We start from the raw sequence: 18,464 nt of genomic DNA on the forward strand, positions 1-18,464 counted from the left end.
TAGAAAAGCCTAACAAAGATGCCTCAGCAAAGGCCATGGGACTTCAAAGTGGCAACACTGTGTGGAAACACATGTTAGCTAGGGCTGGAGAAGACCTGTCTTTCCCAGTCCCGATCCCTCTCATGCCCATGGCTGCCATTCACATCCATTCCAGCTAAGCCCAGCCCTGGGCTGGTACCTGCCTTGTCCTGGATTTCTCTCCACCCATTCAGGACATTAGAAACCTCTCTCCCCACTGCCAAACACAGCTAGACCTAATGGCAAGCAGGTCAACTGGTGCTAGAGGTGTTGGAAGCGATGGTAACTCAGCCCCCATGGTAACCCTTCCCTGTACCCTCCTGATGGCTGCATCCATGGTCAGAGGTAGACCTGGTTTTTACTTCAACTTCCTAGAGCCCACCAGTGTTCCTAAGAGCTCCTGTGACCTGGCAGTTGTAGGATACACTGCTGTGAGAGCAAGGGAGTTGGGCTCAAGACCTGCATTCAGAGTCTATTAGGGCTGGGCTGGGGCAGGTGGAAGCAGCACTGGAAACAGAGCATATTACATGCATGTTCCTGCATCCAAGGCTTATGGAACAAAGCAGTGAAAACTGTGAGCCCCTGCTCTGCCTTCTGTTAGTGATGATGGGAGGGGCAGGAGGCAGTGAAGGGGAGGAGCTGGACAGAGCACTGGCCAGCAGCCCAGGGACTCCCTGGTATAGGACTGTGTGGGATGCCGAGCTTCAGAGGGTGGTCCCAAACTAGCTGCCACCCTGCCACCTGTTTGCTGCTGGCCTCCAGGACTGACACCAGACAGAATGCTCCTGAAGGCACCTCTGATTCTGGGGCTCATTGTGCTGGTGCCTCATGTCTGCAGTTCTGACTTTCTGGACATTGGTAGTAGAACAAATTACTTCATCTTGTGTGTTGAGTTTGCGGTGTTTCATTTCAACCAAGTCTACCCAGATGAGTATGCGTATAAGCTGCTGTGGGTGCGGCGAAGCCAGCGCAAGGTGAGTTGAGTATCCTCCCTCCGGATGGCTCCATGTTTACCCTGAGACCACACTTGGGAGGGGTGAGTCCTTGATCTGTGGGAAAGAGCAATGATATTTTAATTTGGTAAATATTGTTTAAAAAGTTGCAAGATTTCATTAGAAATGTTCTGAGTTTCTGATTTGTTTCTTTCATGAGCCAAGCCTCTGAATAATAGAGGGATGTAAAGAAGGTGAGCAGAAAGCAAGCATTGAAAGCATAGATCCAGCTGCAGAGTGAGAGAGGGAAGAAAGGCTGCTAGTGAGGTGGTTGGGAGAAGCCAGAACAGCAGGGAGACAAGAAACCAGAAAGACTAAGAAAAGCAGTCGCTGGGAAGCAAGAGCCCAAGAAGGAAAGGCATCTCAGAGGCTGAGCTGTGAGTCTTCTGCATGCAACACTGTGGGTCCAGGGCTGGACAGGAGGCAGCAGAGAAGACAGATTGGGACATGTTCTCATGGGACTGTGGTGATAGTGAGGACAGGCCAATGGTTCCAAGTTCATGAATGGAATAGGGGAAGGCTGGGGAAGGCTGGAGAAGAGCAGTAGGTGTGGGGGCCCAGGGAGAGGGGAAGCTGGGGACAAGGGGGAGAAGTCAGGGAAGGCATCTCAATGAGAGATAGTCCTGGAAAGATCTGGTCACATGAGGTTGAGGATGAGAAGGGCAGGCAGCCGTGGAGAGGACCCTGGTTGGGGGCAAGCAACAAATATACTTGTAGACAGCCTGAAATTCTGTGGACTGTGGTTACAGGGAAGGAGATGCAGAGAGGCAGGAGTGCAGGAGGAGGTAGGGCTGGGGGCATTTCAGGGCCCCAGGCAAAGATTTGGGGATATTATCCTTGAAGATCTGAGGATCCACTGAAGTAAGTCACTGAGGGTTCCACAAGCCATGCAGCCTGAGACCAAGATGCAGTGGATGGTCCTCTGGTCACTGGGAAGTAGAAGTGCTGGTTTCTGCATGTGTTGGAAGTCAATGTGGGGTGCACTGGTGTGAGGGTGTAGAGACAGAGGGGGTCAAATATGGACCCCCGGTGTTTTCCCAGAACACACGGGTGTGCAGTGATTCCATCAACTGAAAAGACAACAGAGCAAGGTTGGAGGAGACACAAAGAGATCTTGGCAGCACATCACATTTAGGATTCCTGAAATAGCCCATGCAGGAGGCCATGGGCTACAGAGCCTTAAGAGTAGAGAAAATGTTGGGCCAGATATAAATGTGTCCTTAGCCTCTGTTGGGCAAAACTTTCTCACTACTGTTTATTTTTATCACTTTGTGCTTTCTTTGAATGGAATACAGACTACTGTCCAGAACTCATTCTGTCCATGCCCATATTCTGGTCCTTGCATGAATAGTCCTGAGCCAGGCACCATGTCTGCAAGGCCCTGATGGGTAAAGTCTCATCTCTGCATCACACTGGGTGTGGCCCCCTCCCTGCACAGCACCCACTGGCTTCCCTCAGTCTTTCCCATTTCCTGACCCTCTGCCTCTTTCTTAGACAGCAGCCAACTCTGAACATCTGGAGGATGTGGGAGCCCCTTGGGCATTGAGACTATAGCTGCTGCTCTAGAACCTTGTGCCTGTCTTAGCTCAGGAAGGTCTGGGGGCCATGCAAGTGAAGCTAGGGGTACATGAATGTGTGTGTGGGTGTGTGTTGGTGGTGGTGGTGCTTATTGGGTCATGAGTGGGTATCATGTGTCACCTGTAAGAACTGAACCCCAAACAAAGAAGTCAGCCTTCAGATAATTCCAGGTCAGTCCAGTAAGAGACAGGTTCCTCCCTACAGTGATTTCTGTCTACATTTCTAAATTTGAGCTCTTCTTAAGTTTTCATGCACTTCTTTCTATTTAACAAGATCAAATAGTAACTTAATAACTTCTGATAGAAGCCTAACAAACACATGGAACAGCATCTTCTTAGTAAATATCCACCTCAATGAATCTTAGCAAGAAAAGCCTTTCTGTGCAGCCAGCTCCCATATAAAAAGACAAGCATTCCCAGCCCTCAGGACCCCCTACACCCCTGTCTAGATGCTGCTCTGAAAGGGACCACCAGCTGAGATGGCTCATTAGTGGACTAACAGACCCACTACCCTACTCTCCAGAGGAGGATTCTCTGGAGTGCTCCCCTTGTGTCTGGATGACGCCATGCAGGCATACGATTGAGAGATCAGTGGTGCTGTTAGGGTTGCTGTGGCCCACACAGGCTCCATGCTGTGTGGCCTCTGATCCTGTGAGCCGGTTCCCTCCTGTGTATTCATGGCACTGTAGATGTGACTAGCAGGTGCAGGCCATCAGGAGGAGTGCCTCAGGGAAGTTTCCCATACATGCTTTAGGTGTCCATATGGACCTCTTTTTGTAAGAAAAATGGCGAATTAAAAGGGAAAGGTGAAATAATAAATCAATTTAAAAATAAGAAAAATAAGAGATGTTGTACATATGTATGTCCTTATTCATTTACATATGCATTCACAGCTTTTGCATGTTTTCCTTTTGGTTCTCTGCTTTTTTTACTAAAACAAAGTATTTCATGGAGTATTATGCCTCCATCAGAAAGGATGAATACCCAACTTTTGTAGCAACATGGACGGGACTGGAAGAGATTATGCTGAGTGAAATAAGTCAAGCAGAGAGAGTCAATTATCATATGGTTTCACTTATTTGTGGAGCATAACAAATATCATGGAGGACAAGGGGTGTTAGAGAGGAGAAGGGAGTTGGGGTAAATTGGAAGGGGAGGTGAATCACGAGAGACTATGGACTCTGAAAAACAATCTGAGGGGTTTGAAGTGGCGGAGGGGTGGGAGGTTGGGGTACCAGGTGGTGGGTATTATAGAGGGCACGGATTGCATGGAGCACAGGGTGTGGTGAAAAAATAATGAATACTGTTTTTCTGAAAATAAATAAATTGAAAAAATAAAAACAAAAAACAAAACCAAAAAAACCAAAGTATTTCATTGCAGTTTCTCCAATTTGTTATTAACAGCAGTTTACCTTGATATATTTAATGGAGTTGGAATTGGGCCAAACCATTTGCACAAAAGAGGATGAAGATCTGGAAAACTGCCCCTTGCAAGAAGGCCCGGAAGAGAAAAAGGTTTGAGAATATGATGAACATTCATAAAGGAGTATGAGTGGAAAGAGGCTTAGGGAAGTTATCAGGGATGATCCTGGGCAAGAAAAAGTCCTGGCCCTTCAGGTCCCAGGGCTCCCCCTGAGGGGAATATGGTTATTCTAGGGCAAAATAGCTGCTCCGGCCTACTGAGCCCTGTGCTCACAGCTGGCCTGTGTAATAGCCTTCTTATGTCATCATCTATGAGCTGATATCATCCAGGGGACTTGGACCCTGGGCATGAGCCAGAGTCAGGATGACACCTCAGTGGGGCTTGTCTGAACCCCACCCCTCATCCCAGCCTGAGGGGTAGCCTCCCCTCTGGGTAGGTTTGCAGCTCTTGCTGAGTGTCCAATGTCCAATTGAACCATCTCCTGAGCAGTCTGCTGGATCCCTCAGAACTCATGGGAGGCATGGAGCATCTAGGAAGTGTCATGGGTACTGGCAGGACCCCGAAGGGCAAGTCATGGTCCCACTAGGACCCTCTCAGGAGCCCCTGACCCACATGTGCAGATTCAACAACCCCTGCCCATCATTTTGATGGATACTTGAGCTCTTCAGATCTTACCCTAGGCCACTGTTTCTTTTTCCTTTTCATCATTTATAGTTTTCATGTACGGTGAACTCCTACTCAGTCCTTCATGTGAAGTGCTCTCCATGTGTTAAACTGTTCTAATCTCATAATTACTTTTTTTTCAGTTGGACTGCACCTTTATTGTGGATGCCAGACCATGGCTTTCCCAGTTCTTCCTCCTGAACAGTACCTGTGTGCAGAAATAGGCAGAGAAGGAGACCCTGGCTCCTCAAGCAGAAGTTCCTGGAACACATGGGTGGTTCAGTCAGTTAAGCATCAGTCTTCAGCTCAGGTCATGATCTCAGGGTCCTGGGATTGAGTCCTGCATCGGGCTCTGTACTCAGTGGGGAGGCTGCTTCTCCTCTATCCTCCCCCCTTCTGATTGTGCTCTCTCTCTCTCTCTCTGACAAATAAATAAATAAATATCGTTTAAAAAAAAATAAAAGATGTTCTTTTCCCTCCAGAGAACAATAGTCAGTCTGTAGTCCCAGGTCTGCTTAGTACCAGGAAAATTAAATGTATCTCAGAGCACTTTCTGGGTCCCTGTCTGTTTTGCACTGTTTTGTACCCACTCACCTATTCATTCATCCTCCAATCTCTCCATGCCCCTCATCCATCCCACTCAAAAGGAATGTAGACAAATTTGCCAAGGAGCAGACACCTGTTTTTCTCTTCTGGCTCTGGGGCCAGGCTCACAATGGGGTGATCCTACTGAAAAGGGGCCATATCTAGTCACAGAGATTGGAGGTGGGTGAGTGAAGCTGACAAAATGCTCTGCCTTCCATGGACACCCATCAGGGCATCTGCACATGAGCCTCTTGACACATAGAAAGTCATCCCAGGGTCTCTGAGGATAGCTCAGAGAATGGTAGCTCCAGTCACCATGTCCCACCTGCTCCCTGATGATGCCTCCTTCCCAACCCAGCTTGGCCTCCATGGCTGTCAACATCAATCATTACCCCTTGGATAGGCACTGTGGTGATAGCACCCAGTCTGATGAGCAACTCTGTCTTCAGGGATCCTTGTGGGGAGTAGCCCTGAAGAGGCAGAGTAAGGAAGGGTATGGGACCACCTGGGGGCATGACTGGGACAGAGAAGCACTGGCAATGCTACTTGAAGGAATCTTTCAGAATGCAAGGGCTGAGATATCTTTCTTCCTTCTTCTTGGCTTTCTAAAGACTGATTTGAGTGGTTCCTAGTTAAAAGTCTGCCTGTTTCCTGGACCATGCATTTTTCACGAAGTGGTCATAAGCAATGATGTGACAGGATTTCCCAAGAAAATTGGGGATAGTTCCATTGGGTACAGCACAGAAGTAGTGGCCTCGTTCAGCTTTGGTTTTTCGACCAATCTGAGAGTAGAATTTGTAACTTAGATAGGGACATACAAAATCTTACAAGGTAAGTCTGTGTGGTCAGCAGAGCTGACCTATTTTCCACCCTTGCTTTAGAGCCCTCAGGTTCTGAGGGGTTGAACCATTGTTCTTGGGCCATGTAGCTTCACCTGAGGATGGCCTGGTGTCTTGTTTTTTTCTCACTATGTCTGTCATGTTCTCTCTTGATCCACATGAAAACGTCCTTGGTTTCATTTTAAAAATGTAGAGACCAGGCCATACCCACCTCCCACCACTACATAGAAGAATCTTTCTGACCAGCCACCAGAAATACATGAAGTCCCCAGGTGCATGGCACTGTGGCCACAGTTGGGAAATAGTTTTCTAAGGAACTGCTATATTTAAAAATATGTGAATTGAGGTTAGGGTATATTGTTTGTGACTAGTGTATTTCCTCTTATTCCTACTCTGACAGAATAAGGGATTAAAAACATGGCCCCATTCATGGAGTTGATGTTCACAGGTCATGGTTTGTGCAAGAGTGTTTGGTAGGGCAGGTAAATGTGTCTGCCACTACTGCCCGTGGTGAGCCCACATTAGTAGGTTTTGAATGAAACATTACTGTCCAAAGTGAGTCAGCACCAGAGGCAGCCTGTCCTGTGTCATCATGTCCTGGAGAGACCTCTCCAGATCCAGCCCAGTGACTCATTGTCCCAAATCAGTAGGGAGCAAAAATATACTTGGAAGTTACCATACAAGCTCACACATAGAAACATTGACACATTTCTCAGAAATTCTCGATTTCCACAAAACTCAGAATATTTTATGGGACTTCCTGCCCTGAAGAAATAGAGGTTCCTGGAATATATTTGTGAGACCTCTCCTGAAATAGGGGCTTATCCAAAAATTTCAGCACTGGGGTCTTCAGGGAAGCTTCAAAAGGGAAAGGGAGGAGGTGAAGGCAAAATGTCACTTTCCCTGCAATGTCATAAAATTGAAGTTATGAGATGATCTCTATTAACCACCAGCTTCCTTCTCCATTTCCCTGTCAGGGCCCTGGTAGCTAGTGTCATGATTCTTTATTGTGCTTTTCTTAAGTTGAGCTCATAGACTGAGTCCAGCTCTTATGTTAACTTTTTGGTTTCCAAACACAAATATCCACAGGCATTAGCAAAGAAACAAAAGCTTGGAAATACATGTAACTAGCCATTTGTTATCTCCTTTTTGTGATAGTTTCCAAATATTATTTTCTGAGCAAAATCACTCACCACAGAAACTGCTATTGTTTATCTGCTTCCTTGTCTTCTCTTATGAGGCCACATTGTCAGTCCAATAATACCATCAGTGAATCAAAACTAACAAATCGTTGTCCTGAAGCATTGCATTCATTAGACTGGCCCCTCACCTCCATCTTCAATTGCCCCACACTCAGGTTCCATCCTTCAGCATCTGCCCCAAAGTCCTCCTAGTGTGCCCGATAGATCCTGTACAACCTCCCTTTCTTCTCCAGTCTCCTGGATGCACCCACTTTTGGAATCTACTCTTTAAATGATGACATTTTCTCTGAAATGGTCTATATTTTACATAAACCTCTCCCATTGCTCACATCTTGTGCATTGCTATCAGATCAAGGTAAAATATTTTCTAAATTAGGGAAGTCTCAATTAGTTCTAGATGTTAAAAACACAGAATGTCCAGCACTCAGTCAGAAACAATAAGAAAAAAAGACAAGACTTGATGGGTAAGTCAAGAACAAAATTTAACAATAGAAACAAACCTGAGAATGTCTCAATAGGGCAGTTATCAGATATGGGGCTTTAACCTCAAGATGAGTAAGTTAGGGGAAAAAGATGGATAATATGGGTGAAAAGTAGAAGCTACCAAAAAGAATAAAAGGAACATTCTAGAACTGAAAAATTTAATAACAGATATGAATGATGTGATTGTCAGGTTAAACTGCAGGTTAGACAGGTGGAGGCAGGCCAGAGCAGATGCAGAATGGGAAACAAAGAAGGGTGAGGTGAGATTTTCCTCATAGAGGAGCAACAGACAATGGGGCAGAAGCAGTATTTGAAAATGTAAAGCTTGAGTTTTCCATAATTGATCAAAGACATCAAACCATTTATTTAAACAAGGTTACAAATCCTAAGCAGGATATAATGAAAGAAACCACAATCAAGCATACAATAGTTCTAAATCAAATTTAGGGAGAAAAATCTTAAAATCAGCCAGAGATAAAAAGATCTTTTACTTTTAAATAAACCACCATCAGGCTTTTAGCTGACCTCAGATGAGAAACAACAAGTCAGAAGATACTGTCATGAACTTGCTAACCACTGAAGGAAATTAGCCACTGACCTACAATTCCTTGGGCACCAAAAATCTCTCTCAAAAACAAATACAAAACCAAGTTATTTTAAATAAGCAAAATGGAGTGTATTTGCTGTCAGGAGAACTGTTCTAAAATAAAGACTAAAGGGAATTCTCTGGGCAGAAAGAGAAACAAGCCCAGATGGAAAAAATAGTATGGTAGGAAGGAAAGAAGAACAAACACATCAAAAGGATGAATTTGTGGACACATCTAGATGCTATTTTGACATGTAAAATCATTATATTGTATTAAATATTGTTAAATACATATAGAATTAGTACACATGAAAATAGTAGCACAAAGTTGAACAGTAGTCAGTGTAGTTAGGATAATATAAATGAATTGTGTACTGTTATTAAAAGATGTGGTTCGTTGACCTCTGAAAAAAAATACAAGAAGGCAAAACAAAAAGGAAACATATCTTAAATATGAGAACACTGAGATATGGGAAAAGTAAGAATGGATTATAGTATACTATGTCAATGCCCACCAAAAAATGTCAGTGTAACAGTGCTAAGATTCTGTAAAATGGAAAACTCCAAGACAAGAGGCAGTGCTTGAAATAAAGGTGGGCATTTCACTAATGGAAATATTGTTTACTAGGAAGATATAACAACTCTTAAGTGTGTAGGTACCTATCTCAGAATATTCAAAGCAGACACGGAATGAATAGAAAGGAAAGATAATCAAATCCATAATCACAGCGAGAGAGCACAAACACAAACCGCAGGACTTGACAAAACTCAGCTGAAGCAGGTCATCAGCCATGTTCTGAAGTTCCCATAGAGGCATGTCAACTTGTCCTTGACTTATACTGAACATCACTCAAACACTGACCATGAATACATGCTCTTTTTTTAATTCATTCATTCTTTCTTTTTTGGGGGGGGGTGGTTAGAGAGAGAGAGTGAGGATGGGGAGGCATAGAGGGAGAGAGAGAATCTTAAGCAGGTTCCACACCCACTGTGGAGCCTGAAGATGTGCAGCTCAATATCACAACCGTGAGATCATGACATGAGCAAAATAAAAAATCACAAGATTAACCATCTGAGCCACCCAGGTGCCCCAATACATGCTCTTTTCAAGTGCACATGAAGTATTTCCAGAATTGATCAATTGTGTACCACAAAGTAATTCTTAAAAAAATTTATAAGCCCAACACCTTGCAGACCATTCCATGATCATGATAAAATTAAGTGGGAAATCAATCAATAAGAAAATGTTAGTGACTTCCAGAGATCAGGAGAAGCTTTCCTTTGTTCTGTGGACCCTATCTGTCCTCTGTGTTGGCTGTTTCCTTGAAATGACCTGGAGATTAAGGTGGTTGGAGTTAGAGGATATGTTACAGAGAGAGAGAAACTTCTGAGGGGCTCCTCTCTGAGGAGACAGTTCCAGGCCAAACTGGTATGAGTAACTTTTCAGGCTGCACATAATTATAAAGTCTCACTTGGTGGGTGTAAGAGGGAGGCTGGCCTTCTCCACCAACCCCATGCACACATCTGCATTCTCTGGATAGAATTTCCCTCCCATGGGGAAGATGCTCAAGAGACCCTGCATGGGGGAACCTCTTCATGGAGGAGGGACACTTGACACCTGCCTCCACTCTGACTCAGTTCTCAGTACTTTCCCACTCCTAGCCCTGCCCTCTCAGCATCTCCAGAACCCTGGAGTCCTCTGTGGTTTGTTAGCTTCCCATCCATTCATTCATTCATTCACTGTCTTTTTTTTTCCACACCTACTCTAGTTCCCTGTCCCTCTTCTTAGGCAACCATTCTTATGTCTTTTATGTGTGCCTTTGCTTTGGATTTCTTAAAGAGTGTGTAGTATCGTTTTGTGTCCATAATAGTTACTTATATTGCTATATATTGTTTTCCGAATTTGACTCTTTCCTGTTAATATTGTCTTTTAAAAGATCCTTTCTTGGAATCTCGGAATCTTGGAGGCAAGAATGGATTTTCTCTGCATACATCCAGTCTAGCTTCCAACCCCTGCATTGTACTCTGTGGGGAGTGTCCATCACTTTACCCACCTTTCCTCTACCCCAAGGTGGTTTTTGACTCCCCCATCAAATCTGCTGCAGTGAATGTCTTCCTTTAGGTCCTTTATGGATGTCCTGAGAAATTCCTTGGACTAGTACTCAGGAACAGACTTGTGTACTGGGCTTTGCAAGTCCTCAATTTATTTTCCAGAATGGAGGCACCAGACCTCATACTCCCTATACTTGCAGGAGCCCTCCTGTGCCCCCATGATCAGTCTCATCTAGCTTTTTCATTTTTGATAATGTAGTAGGTGAAAAGGAGTAATCCTTCTCATTGGTGACACCTACTTCCACTTCTTTGGTTACCAGTGGCTTTGAATATCTGTTGATATGCTCAGACTGCTAGGTTTCCCCTCTGACAATGCCTGTCTCACAACATTAGCTCATTCCTCAGTATCAGATTTGGCAAATGTCTTTACTGTCTTTTGTGAATGATATCTTTTGTTGAACAGACATCCTAAATTTTGTGAATTTTAATGTAGAGTGTGGCATTTCATACTAGAACTTATTAATGTATTCTTTATGCTTTTGAACTTGCTTGTTTTGGGGCTTCTTGATTATCAATTTTTGGATTCAGATCGATAAGATAAAAAGCTGACCACTTTTACCTGTTTTCCCCTGCAGCTGTCTCATTTCTTGCTAGGTGTGTGTTAGACCATTACTAGGCCTATAAATACTTGGATGACTGTATCTTCTTGTTCATTTTTTTCTTTTGTCCGTTTTTCTTCCTTTATTAGTTTTTTTTATGTATGCTACAAATAACCACACATTTAACAACTTAAAACAATACCCATTTATTATCTCATTGTATCTGTGGGTCAAATTTACCTGGGTCTTCTGTGCAGGGTTTTTCCAGGCTGCTTCCAAGTATTGGACAAGACTGGGGACTCACCAAAGATGGGGTCCTCCTCCAAGCTTATGTGGTAGTTGGCAGAATTCAGTTCCTGAGGTTGTAGGACTGATGCTCTCAGCTGTTAAAGGCTGCTATTCTCTGCCAACATGGTCTTCCACTCAACATGAGCATTTACTCTTTTAAGGCCAATAGACAAGTGTTCTTTTTTTTTAAGATTTTATTGATTTATTTGACAGAAAGAGATCACGAGTAGGCTGAGAGGCAGGCAGAGAGAGAGGAAGGGAAGCAGGCTCCCCACTGAGTGGAGAATCTGATGTGGGGCTCAATCCCAGGGCCCTGAGATCATGACCTGAGCCGAAGGCAGCGGTTTAACCCACTGAGCCACCCAGGTGCCCTAAACAAGTATTTCTGCTGCCTCTTGTCTTTTAGCTCTAGGTCATCTTTTTTTTTTTTTTTTTTGCCAGAAACAAAAACAAAAATGAAAACAAACAGCTTTTGTGAGAGATGATCTATATGACATAAAATGCACTCATTTAACATGTGCAATTCAATGACTTTTACTATATTCACAAAGTTGTGCATCCATCACCAGAACCAGACTTAGAACATTTTCATTATCACAAAAACAAATGTCACACCCCTTAGGTATCACCTTCCAGTTCCCAGTATCCCTCTGCCTCAGCCCTGTTAGCAACTAAATTTCTGTCTGTATAGATATGCCTACTCTGGATGTTTCACATAAATGGAATCATACAATATTGATGACTTAGCATCCTTCATTTAACCTAATACTTCCAAGATTCATTCATACGGTAGCATGTAATCAGTACTTCATTCCTTTTTATTGCTTAATAATATTCTATTGTGTGGATATACCACATTATGTTTTATCCATTCTTTACTTGATGGGTTGTTTCCACTTTTCATCAATCATGCTGTATATACATTTTTGTGTGGATGTAATTTTTCTCTTGTGTATATTCTTAGGAGCAATATGGCTGGAATGTATGGTAATTCTATTCTTTAATTATTTGAAGAACTGCCAGCATATTTTCCAAAGTGGTTGCATCACTCTACATTCCCACTGACATTGTATAAGGATTCCAATTTTTTTATATGCTTGCCAAGACTTGAAATAATCCATCTTTTTTATTCTAGTCATGTCAGTGGTATGAAGTGGTAGCTCATTACAGCTTGAGGTGCATTTTCCCAATGGCTAATAAAGTTGAACATTTCATGTGTTTATTGGACATTTGCATATATCTTCAGAAATGTCTATTCAGATATTTTGCCCATCTTTTAATGGGTTATTTGTCTTTTTATTATTGAGTTATAGTAGTTTTTTTTATATATTCCCAATTCAGATCTCTTAAGTCATAGATGATTTTCAAGATTTTTCTGCCATTATGTGGTTTGTCTTTTCACTTTCCTTTTATGTTTCTTGGAACATAAAAGTTTTACATTTTGATTAATCCCTTTTAAATATTTTTAATTTATGTATTTTTGCTTTTAGCATCATGCTTAGAAAGTGTTGCTTAATCAAAGCTCACAAATATTTACACCTCTGTTTTCTTTTAAGGGTTTTATTGTTTTAGTTTTTACACTTGGGTCTTTAATCCATTTTGAGTTAATTTTTTGTGTATGGTGTGTGGTAGAAGTCCAATTTCATTCTTCATGTGGATATCAAGTTGCCCCAGAACTAGTTGTTGAAAAATTCTTCTTTTCCTATTGAATTATCTTGGGTCCTGTGTCACAACTCAATAACTATAAAATATGAGCATTTGCTCTAAGGACTCTCAGTTCCATTCTATTGAACTGTATGTCTATCTTTATGCCAGGACCACATTGTTAGGATTGTAGCTTTGGAGTAAAATTTGAGATTGGAAAGTGTCCGTTCTCCAACTTTGTCTCTTTTTTTTTTTTTAAGATATTTTGGGCTAGTTTGGGTTTCTCACATTTTATGAGTAATGGGTCCCTCACATTTTATGAGTAATGGATCCACGGAGCTCTTTATTCTACTTCCTGAAAGTGAAACTCCTCTCTAGACCCTCTTTTAAAGGACTGATTTGATTAGGTCAACTCCACCCAGAATGATGTGGCTTTCTATTGTATTGAAGATAGCAGATTAGGAATCTGAATTACTTTGCAAAGTATCTTCGTATACCCCAACCTCATCACAGGACTGGTATTCCACTATATTTACATGCCCTACCCACAATCAATGGGAGGGGATTATACAGGTAGTATGTACCAGGGAGTATACATTGGGAGTTATCTTAGAGTTCTGTCTATCACAGTTTCTTATGACTCCTTTTTTTTTTTTGGTCTTAATCCTTATTTTGTCATTTATTATGATTGATGCTCTAATTTTGTTTTTGCTTCATATTTGCCTAAATATTTTTTCATCCTTCTATTATCCTTTTTGTGTCTTTTTGTCTTAAGTGTATCTTTTGTAGAGACAACATGATATGGTCCTTTTTAAAAATCCAATCTGTAAATTTTTATATTTTATTTAGTGAGCTACTTTTATTGCTATTATACTATGTATCTTCTCTGCTATTTCCATTGCTTGCCATTTACTGTATTTTCTCATTTTACGTTTTTTGCACTCCTAATCTGCATTTCAATGGGTCAATTGAAGTATCTCCTGATGGTTCCATTCCATTTCTATTCTTATGGCTATTGCTCATTTAACTTTAAGGCCATTTTCATGTTTATTTACTCCTTTGTCTCCCAGTTCCAGCCAGTTTCAGCTGATGAACTACCATAGGTTGCTGCTCCCTCCTTGGATCCATGCAGAAAGATTACAGAAGTGAGAAAAACTTAGATTCTAGTAAACTAGCAAAGGATAAGAAAATAAAAACCATGTGAGACTCCGGGAGTGACTGGAGGCTCTAGGTTTACTTATGTTTTGTGGTAATCACTATTTACCTTTCCACCACAGAAATTGGCAGCGACCTCCACAGTGACAGGTATCAGGGACCTGAGTTAGGACCAGGGCAAGATTCCTTCCAGAAAGGGGAGTTGGTGCAGACTAATGGGGTCAAGGGTCTACTTCCAAGAAGCTATGTAGCTTCCAAATTCAAATCTCCTGGTGTAGTGGTGTAATGGATTCCTGGTGGGAGTGTTGGTTTGGGATGAATACATTTTGCAGGTAGGACTTTGCAAATGCTATGGAGAATCTCGAAATGGGGAGAATATTCCAGATTATATGGGTAGGCCCACTGTTAACCACAAAGGTCCCTATAATGGGGGAGGCAGGAGGCTCAGAATCAGAGTCAGAGACAGATGTGAAAATGAAAGCAGCAGAGGAAAGAGAGCTTGTCATAAAGAGAAAAAGAAGTTGATATACAGTGGGGTTATGGACACTGGGGAAGGTATGTGTCATGGTGAGTACTGTGAAGTGTATAAACCTGGCAATTCACAGACCTATACGCCTGGTGCTAATAATACATTATATCTTAATAAAAAAATTAAAAAAATTTTAAAAAAGCAGTTGATATACAGAGAGAGCTTTGAAGAGGCTTCATGGAGGAAGGGGCACTGAATCAAGGGATTCAGGCAGCCTCTGGAAGCTGGAAAAGAAAAAGAAATGCATTTCCCTCTAGAGTCTCCAGAATGAATATCTCTGGGGAATGTGGACTTGCTGGCCAAAATAACTAAATACCTGAGGAGTACAATTATGAAGATAAACCATATAAAACCACTATTTTTATAGATCCTTACCAGTCAAATATTAGTCATTCCCTGTGGTTCAACTTAGTACTCTAAATAGGAGTGATCAAACTATGGCCTGTGGACCAAATCTGGCCCACAGCATGTTTTTATAAATAATTTTATTGGAGCAGAAATACTTACTCATTTATTGGAACAGAGGCATATTGCCTCTGGTGGCTTTCATGCTATAGTGGTTCAGCTGAGAAAGTCTTAGAGATCACATGACTTGCCAAGCATGAAATATTTTCTAATTGCCTCTTTACAGAAAAAATTTGCTGATCCCTTCTCTATAATATACCTTCTGAAGCAAAACTGTCAGAAAAGATTGCTGAAAAATTAAGACAAGCAAGAGAAAATGTTTAAGAAGGTAAAGAAAGGTTTTCATAATCTGAAAAAAAGTAGACAAACATTTATTTTAAAAAAAGAAAAAAAAAAGGATCACAGGAAATAGTAGATGTAAAGAACCAAAGGAGTGAATGGGTATAGTAGAGAAATGGATGGGGTATTAAGACATGAGAGGAGTGAATCATGGGGTGGACAAGCTGGCTGGGAAAGTTCTCAGAAGGCAACAGGAGAAGACAACAAGATAAGAAAGAAAGATGAGCTGATGTAAAGGAGAAAAGTAGAAGTGCTAATGTCTGCAGAAGTGGGAACACACTAGCAATATGCTTAAATTGGGTGAATTTGAGTGTACTAGTCAGCTCTTGGCAAAGAAATGCTTTATACTAAGTCATTACTTACCCTGGTAGCTAACCAAAATAAGCATCCACTATCTGGTGCATGGGTCCAAAGGCTGACTGTAGCTTGGCTGGCTGTTGCCAACCTATTCACACTGCTGCCTGAGGCACTCTCCTGGGCCTGTCTTTTCTAATAGCAAGCTCCACAGATATTTCCTTTATGCCGCACTGGGAAAACGTGGATGTACTTGCTCTTGTGATTCAATTATTATAGCAAAACACATCTCAGTGAAACCATCAGGGAACTCTGGAAAACAAGATTTATTTAATCACAAGTCCTGGTGGGTATGTAGTACATTTCAGTGAGGTCTCAGAGAGAGAGGGAGAGCGCACAGAACCGGGGCTCCGCCCTTATTAGAGGCTGAAGGTTGGGTATATAGGGTTTCATGGGTTCATTCTTTATCAGTGAATTTAAGGCATAAGAGCTAGAAGTGGAGGGGTACCTGGCTGGCTCAGTTGGAAGAGCATGTGACTCTTGATCTCAGGGTTGTGAGTTCGAGTCCCATGTTGGGTATAGAGTTTACTTAAATAAATTAAAAAAAAAAACTTAAAAAAAAAAGAATAGGAGGTGAAGCATGGGAAAGGAGAAGCAGGGTTACCCACGTGGTCAGGTTATCCAAGTCACTGAGGGCTTTCTGAGAAAGGGAAGTTCATGGGTGGAGTGGTCTGCTTCCTTATCTAGTTATTTGCTTGTACCTGTGTCCGACAGCTGGCAGTGTTTGTTTGAGTTAGATGTCTTTGAAATGGATCTGTTGGAAGTCAATAGCTCAATATAGGAACTTACATTGCAATCAATAAGGTTTGCATCAGGCACTTACACTATACTTGGTCTAGGAGGTGTGCTAGTATGGCTTCACTTGAGGTTGATGCAGTTGGGCTCACTTTCAAATGAGTTCGGAACATGGTTCTGGGGTCCAGACCAGGTGTTCCTATACAGCACATTCTCAGACTACCTCCTAAGGCACCCCCTTTCCTTGGAAAATCACCTGAGAACAAGAGGAAAATGCAGTATGTCTTCACATCTCACCATAATCCTGACACATGGTCACTTCTGCCTCTACTGCACAGGGCTAAACCAGTCATATGCTGAAACCCATCACATGGATGGGGAAACATATTCCACCCACTCTAGGAGAGACCCTGAGAAGTCATTGCAAAGGGTGTAGATAAAGTATTCTTTTTTTTTTTAAGGTTTTATTTATTTATTTGACAGACAGAGATTACAATTGGGCAAAGAGGCAGGCAGAGACAAAGAGAGGGGGAAGCAGGCTCTCCGCTAAGCAGAAAGCCTGATTCTGGGCTTGATCCCAGGACTCTGGGATCATGACCTGAGCTGAAGGCAGAGGCTTTAACCCATTGAGCCACCCAGGCACCCCTTGGTGAAGTATTCTTAAACAGGAAGGCTTTGAGGACTGCAGCAATGACTCAGTCTGTAACACTTGGTTATATAATGTGGAATATAAAAATCTAAGTCCCAGGAGTCTTACATAAACTGTGGTAGATATCCTTTTATAGAGTACAAAAACAGGCATAACTGAGCATGTCGTGTGTGCAGATACTGGTGATTAAACTCTTGAGTAAAGGCAGGGACTTTATACGGTGTCATGTACAATAAGGGAGCACATATTGTCAGATATTGATAACATCCTCACTCTTGGTTTAGGTGATAGATTGTGGACTGTTCATTGTCTTATATAGCCACACATGGACCAATGTCAGGTGTGTCATGAACAAAGGAAAAGATGATATTTAAGCAAACTCTGGGCAACTGGTATTCATAAGAAAAGAAAAAGACAAGTAAACAAAATACTCAAATGCACTATGGAGTCAGAGAAAATCAAACAGATGTTCTGAATTTGGCAATTAATTAGGAAAGGGCTTAGAGGCAGTTTATGGAGTTACTCTAGCAGCACAGGCTCTGTGGGCCCTGGGTTGGTGGGACTCCTTGCTCCAAAGACCTTCCACTTTAGTGGGCTCCCTGTCTACTGGGCTGTGTCTTTGGGGTTAGTCTTTAATGATCTGCTTGGCCTGAGAAGCTATGAATGACTGGGAATAACTGGAAGTAAGTGGGAGTAGTTGGGAATAGACAGGAGTAGCTGGGAATAGGTGGGAGTAGGTGAGAGTAGGGGGTAGTAGCTAGGAGTAGAGGGGAGGAGCTGGGAATAAGTGAGGGTAAATAGGACTAGCTGGGAGTAGGTAGGAGTAGCTGGGAGTAGGTGGGAGAAACACTTTAGATTTGGATGGAGGCAGTGACATCTGTATTGAGACTTGTAGGTGGCTGAGCCTCTGGGTGGAGGTGACGGAATATCAAGCCCTGGTCACAAAGCTGGGCCTGGGTGGGGAGGCAGGGTGCCATTTGGTCCTTGGTGAGGTGGGAGAGGCGGACATGTGGTTGAAGATGTGGGTTCACACAATCAAAGAGTGATTAAGATGGCTTTGCATTTTTTTAATAAAAAATTATTTTTGAAGATCATTTTGCCTCCTGATTCATGTGTACATTGATACCTAAGAGGCACAAATGCAGTACACTGGTTCTCAGAAAGGGCTATACACTGAAACCTGGGATGGCTTCCTTGTCCCTGGGCCTTCTCCCAAGATTGATTTTACTGGTGGCCTAGATACTTCTTAAAACTCCCGGGTGCTTTTAACATGTATCAATATTTCAAAGTCGTTAATACATTATTAATACATTTTTAACAGCTGGGCAATATACACTAAATTTTAAT

At 42.3% G+C, this 18,464-nt stretch overlaps 1 protein-coding gene across 1 annotated transcript; it reads left to right on the plus strand.

Moving 5' to 3' along the window:
* The first annotated feature begins 691 nt into the window (after positions 1-691).
* Positions 692-5,015, plus strand: LOC101676505 (probable cystatin-15). Its single transcript, XM_004754103.2, has 3 exons — positions 692-992; positions 3,992-4,102; positions 4,817-5,015. The coding sequence occupies exons 1-3, from the start codon at positions 798-800 to the stop codon at positions 4,895-4,897; spliced, it is 387 nt and encodes a 128-aa protein (XP_004754160.1). The 5' UTR covers positions 692-797; the 3' UTR covers positions 4,898-5,015.
* The last annotated feature ends 13,449 nt before the right edge of the window (positions 5,016-18,464 follow it).

This window comes from Mustela putorius, unplaced genomic scaffold (assembly GCF_011764305.1).
Source record: "Mustela putorius furo isolate JIRA1106 unplaced genomic scaffold, ASM1176430v1.1 tig00000253_pilon_pilon_pilon, whole genome shotgun sequence".
NCBI lineage: Eukaryota > Metazoa > Chordata > Mammalia > Carnivora > Mustelidae > Mustela > Mustela putorius.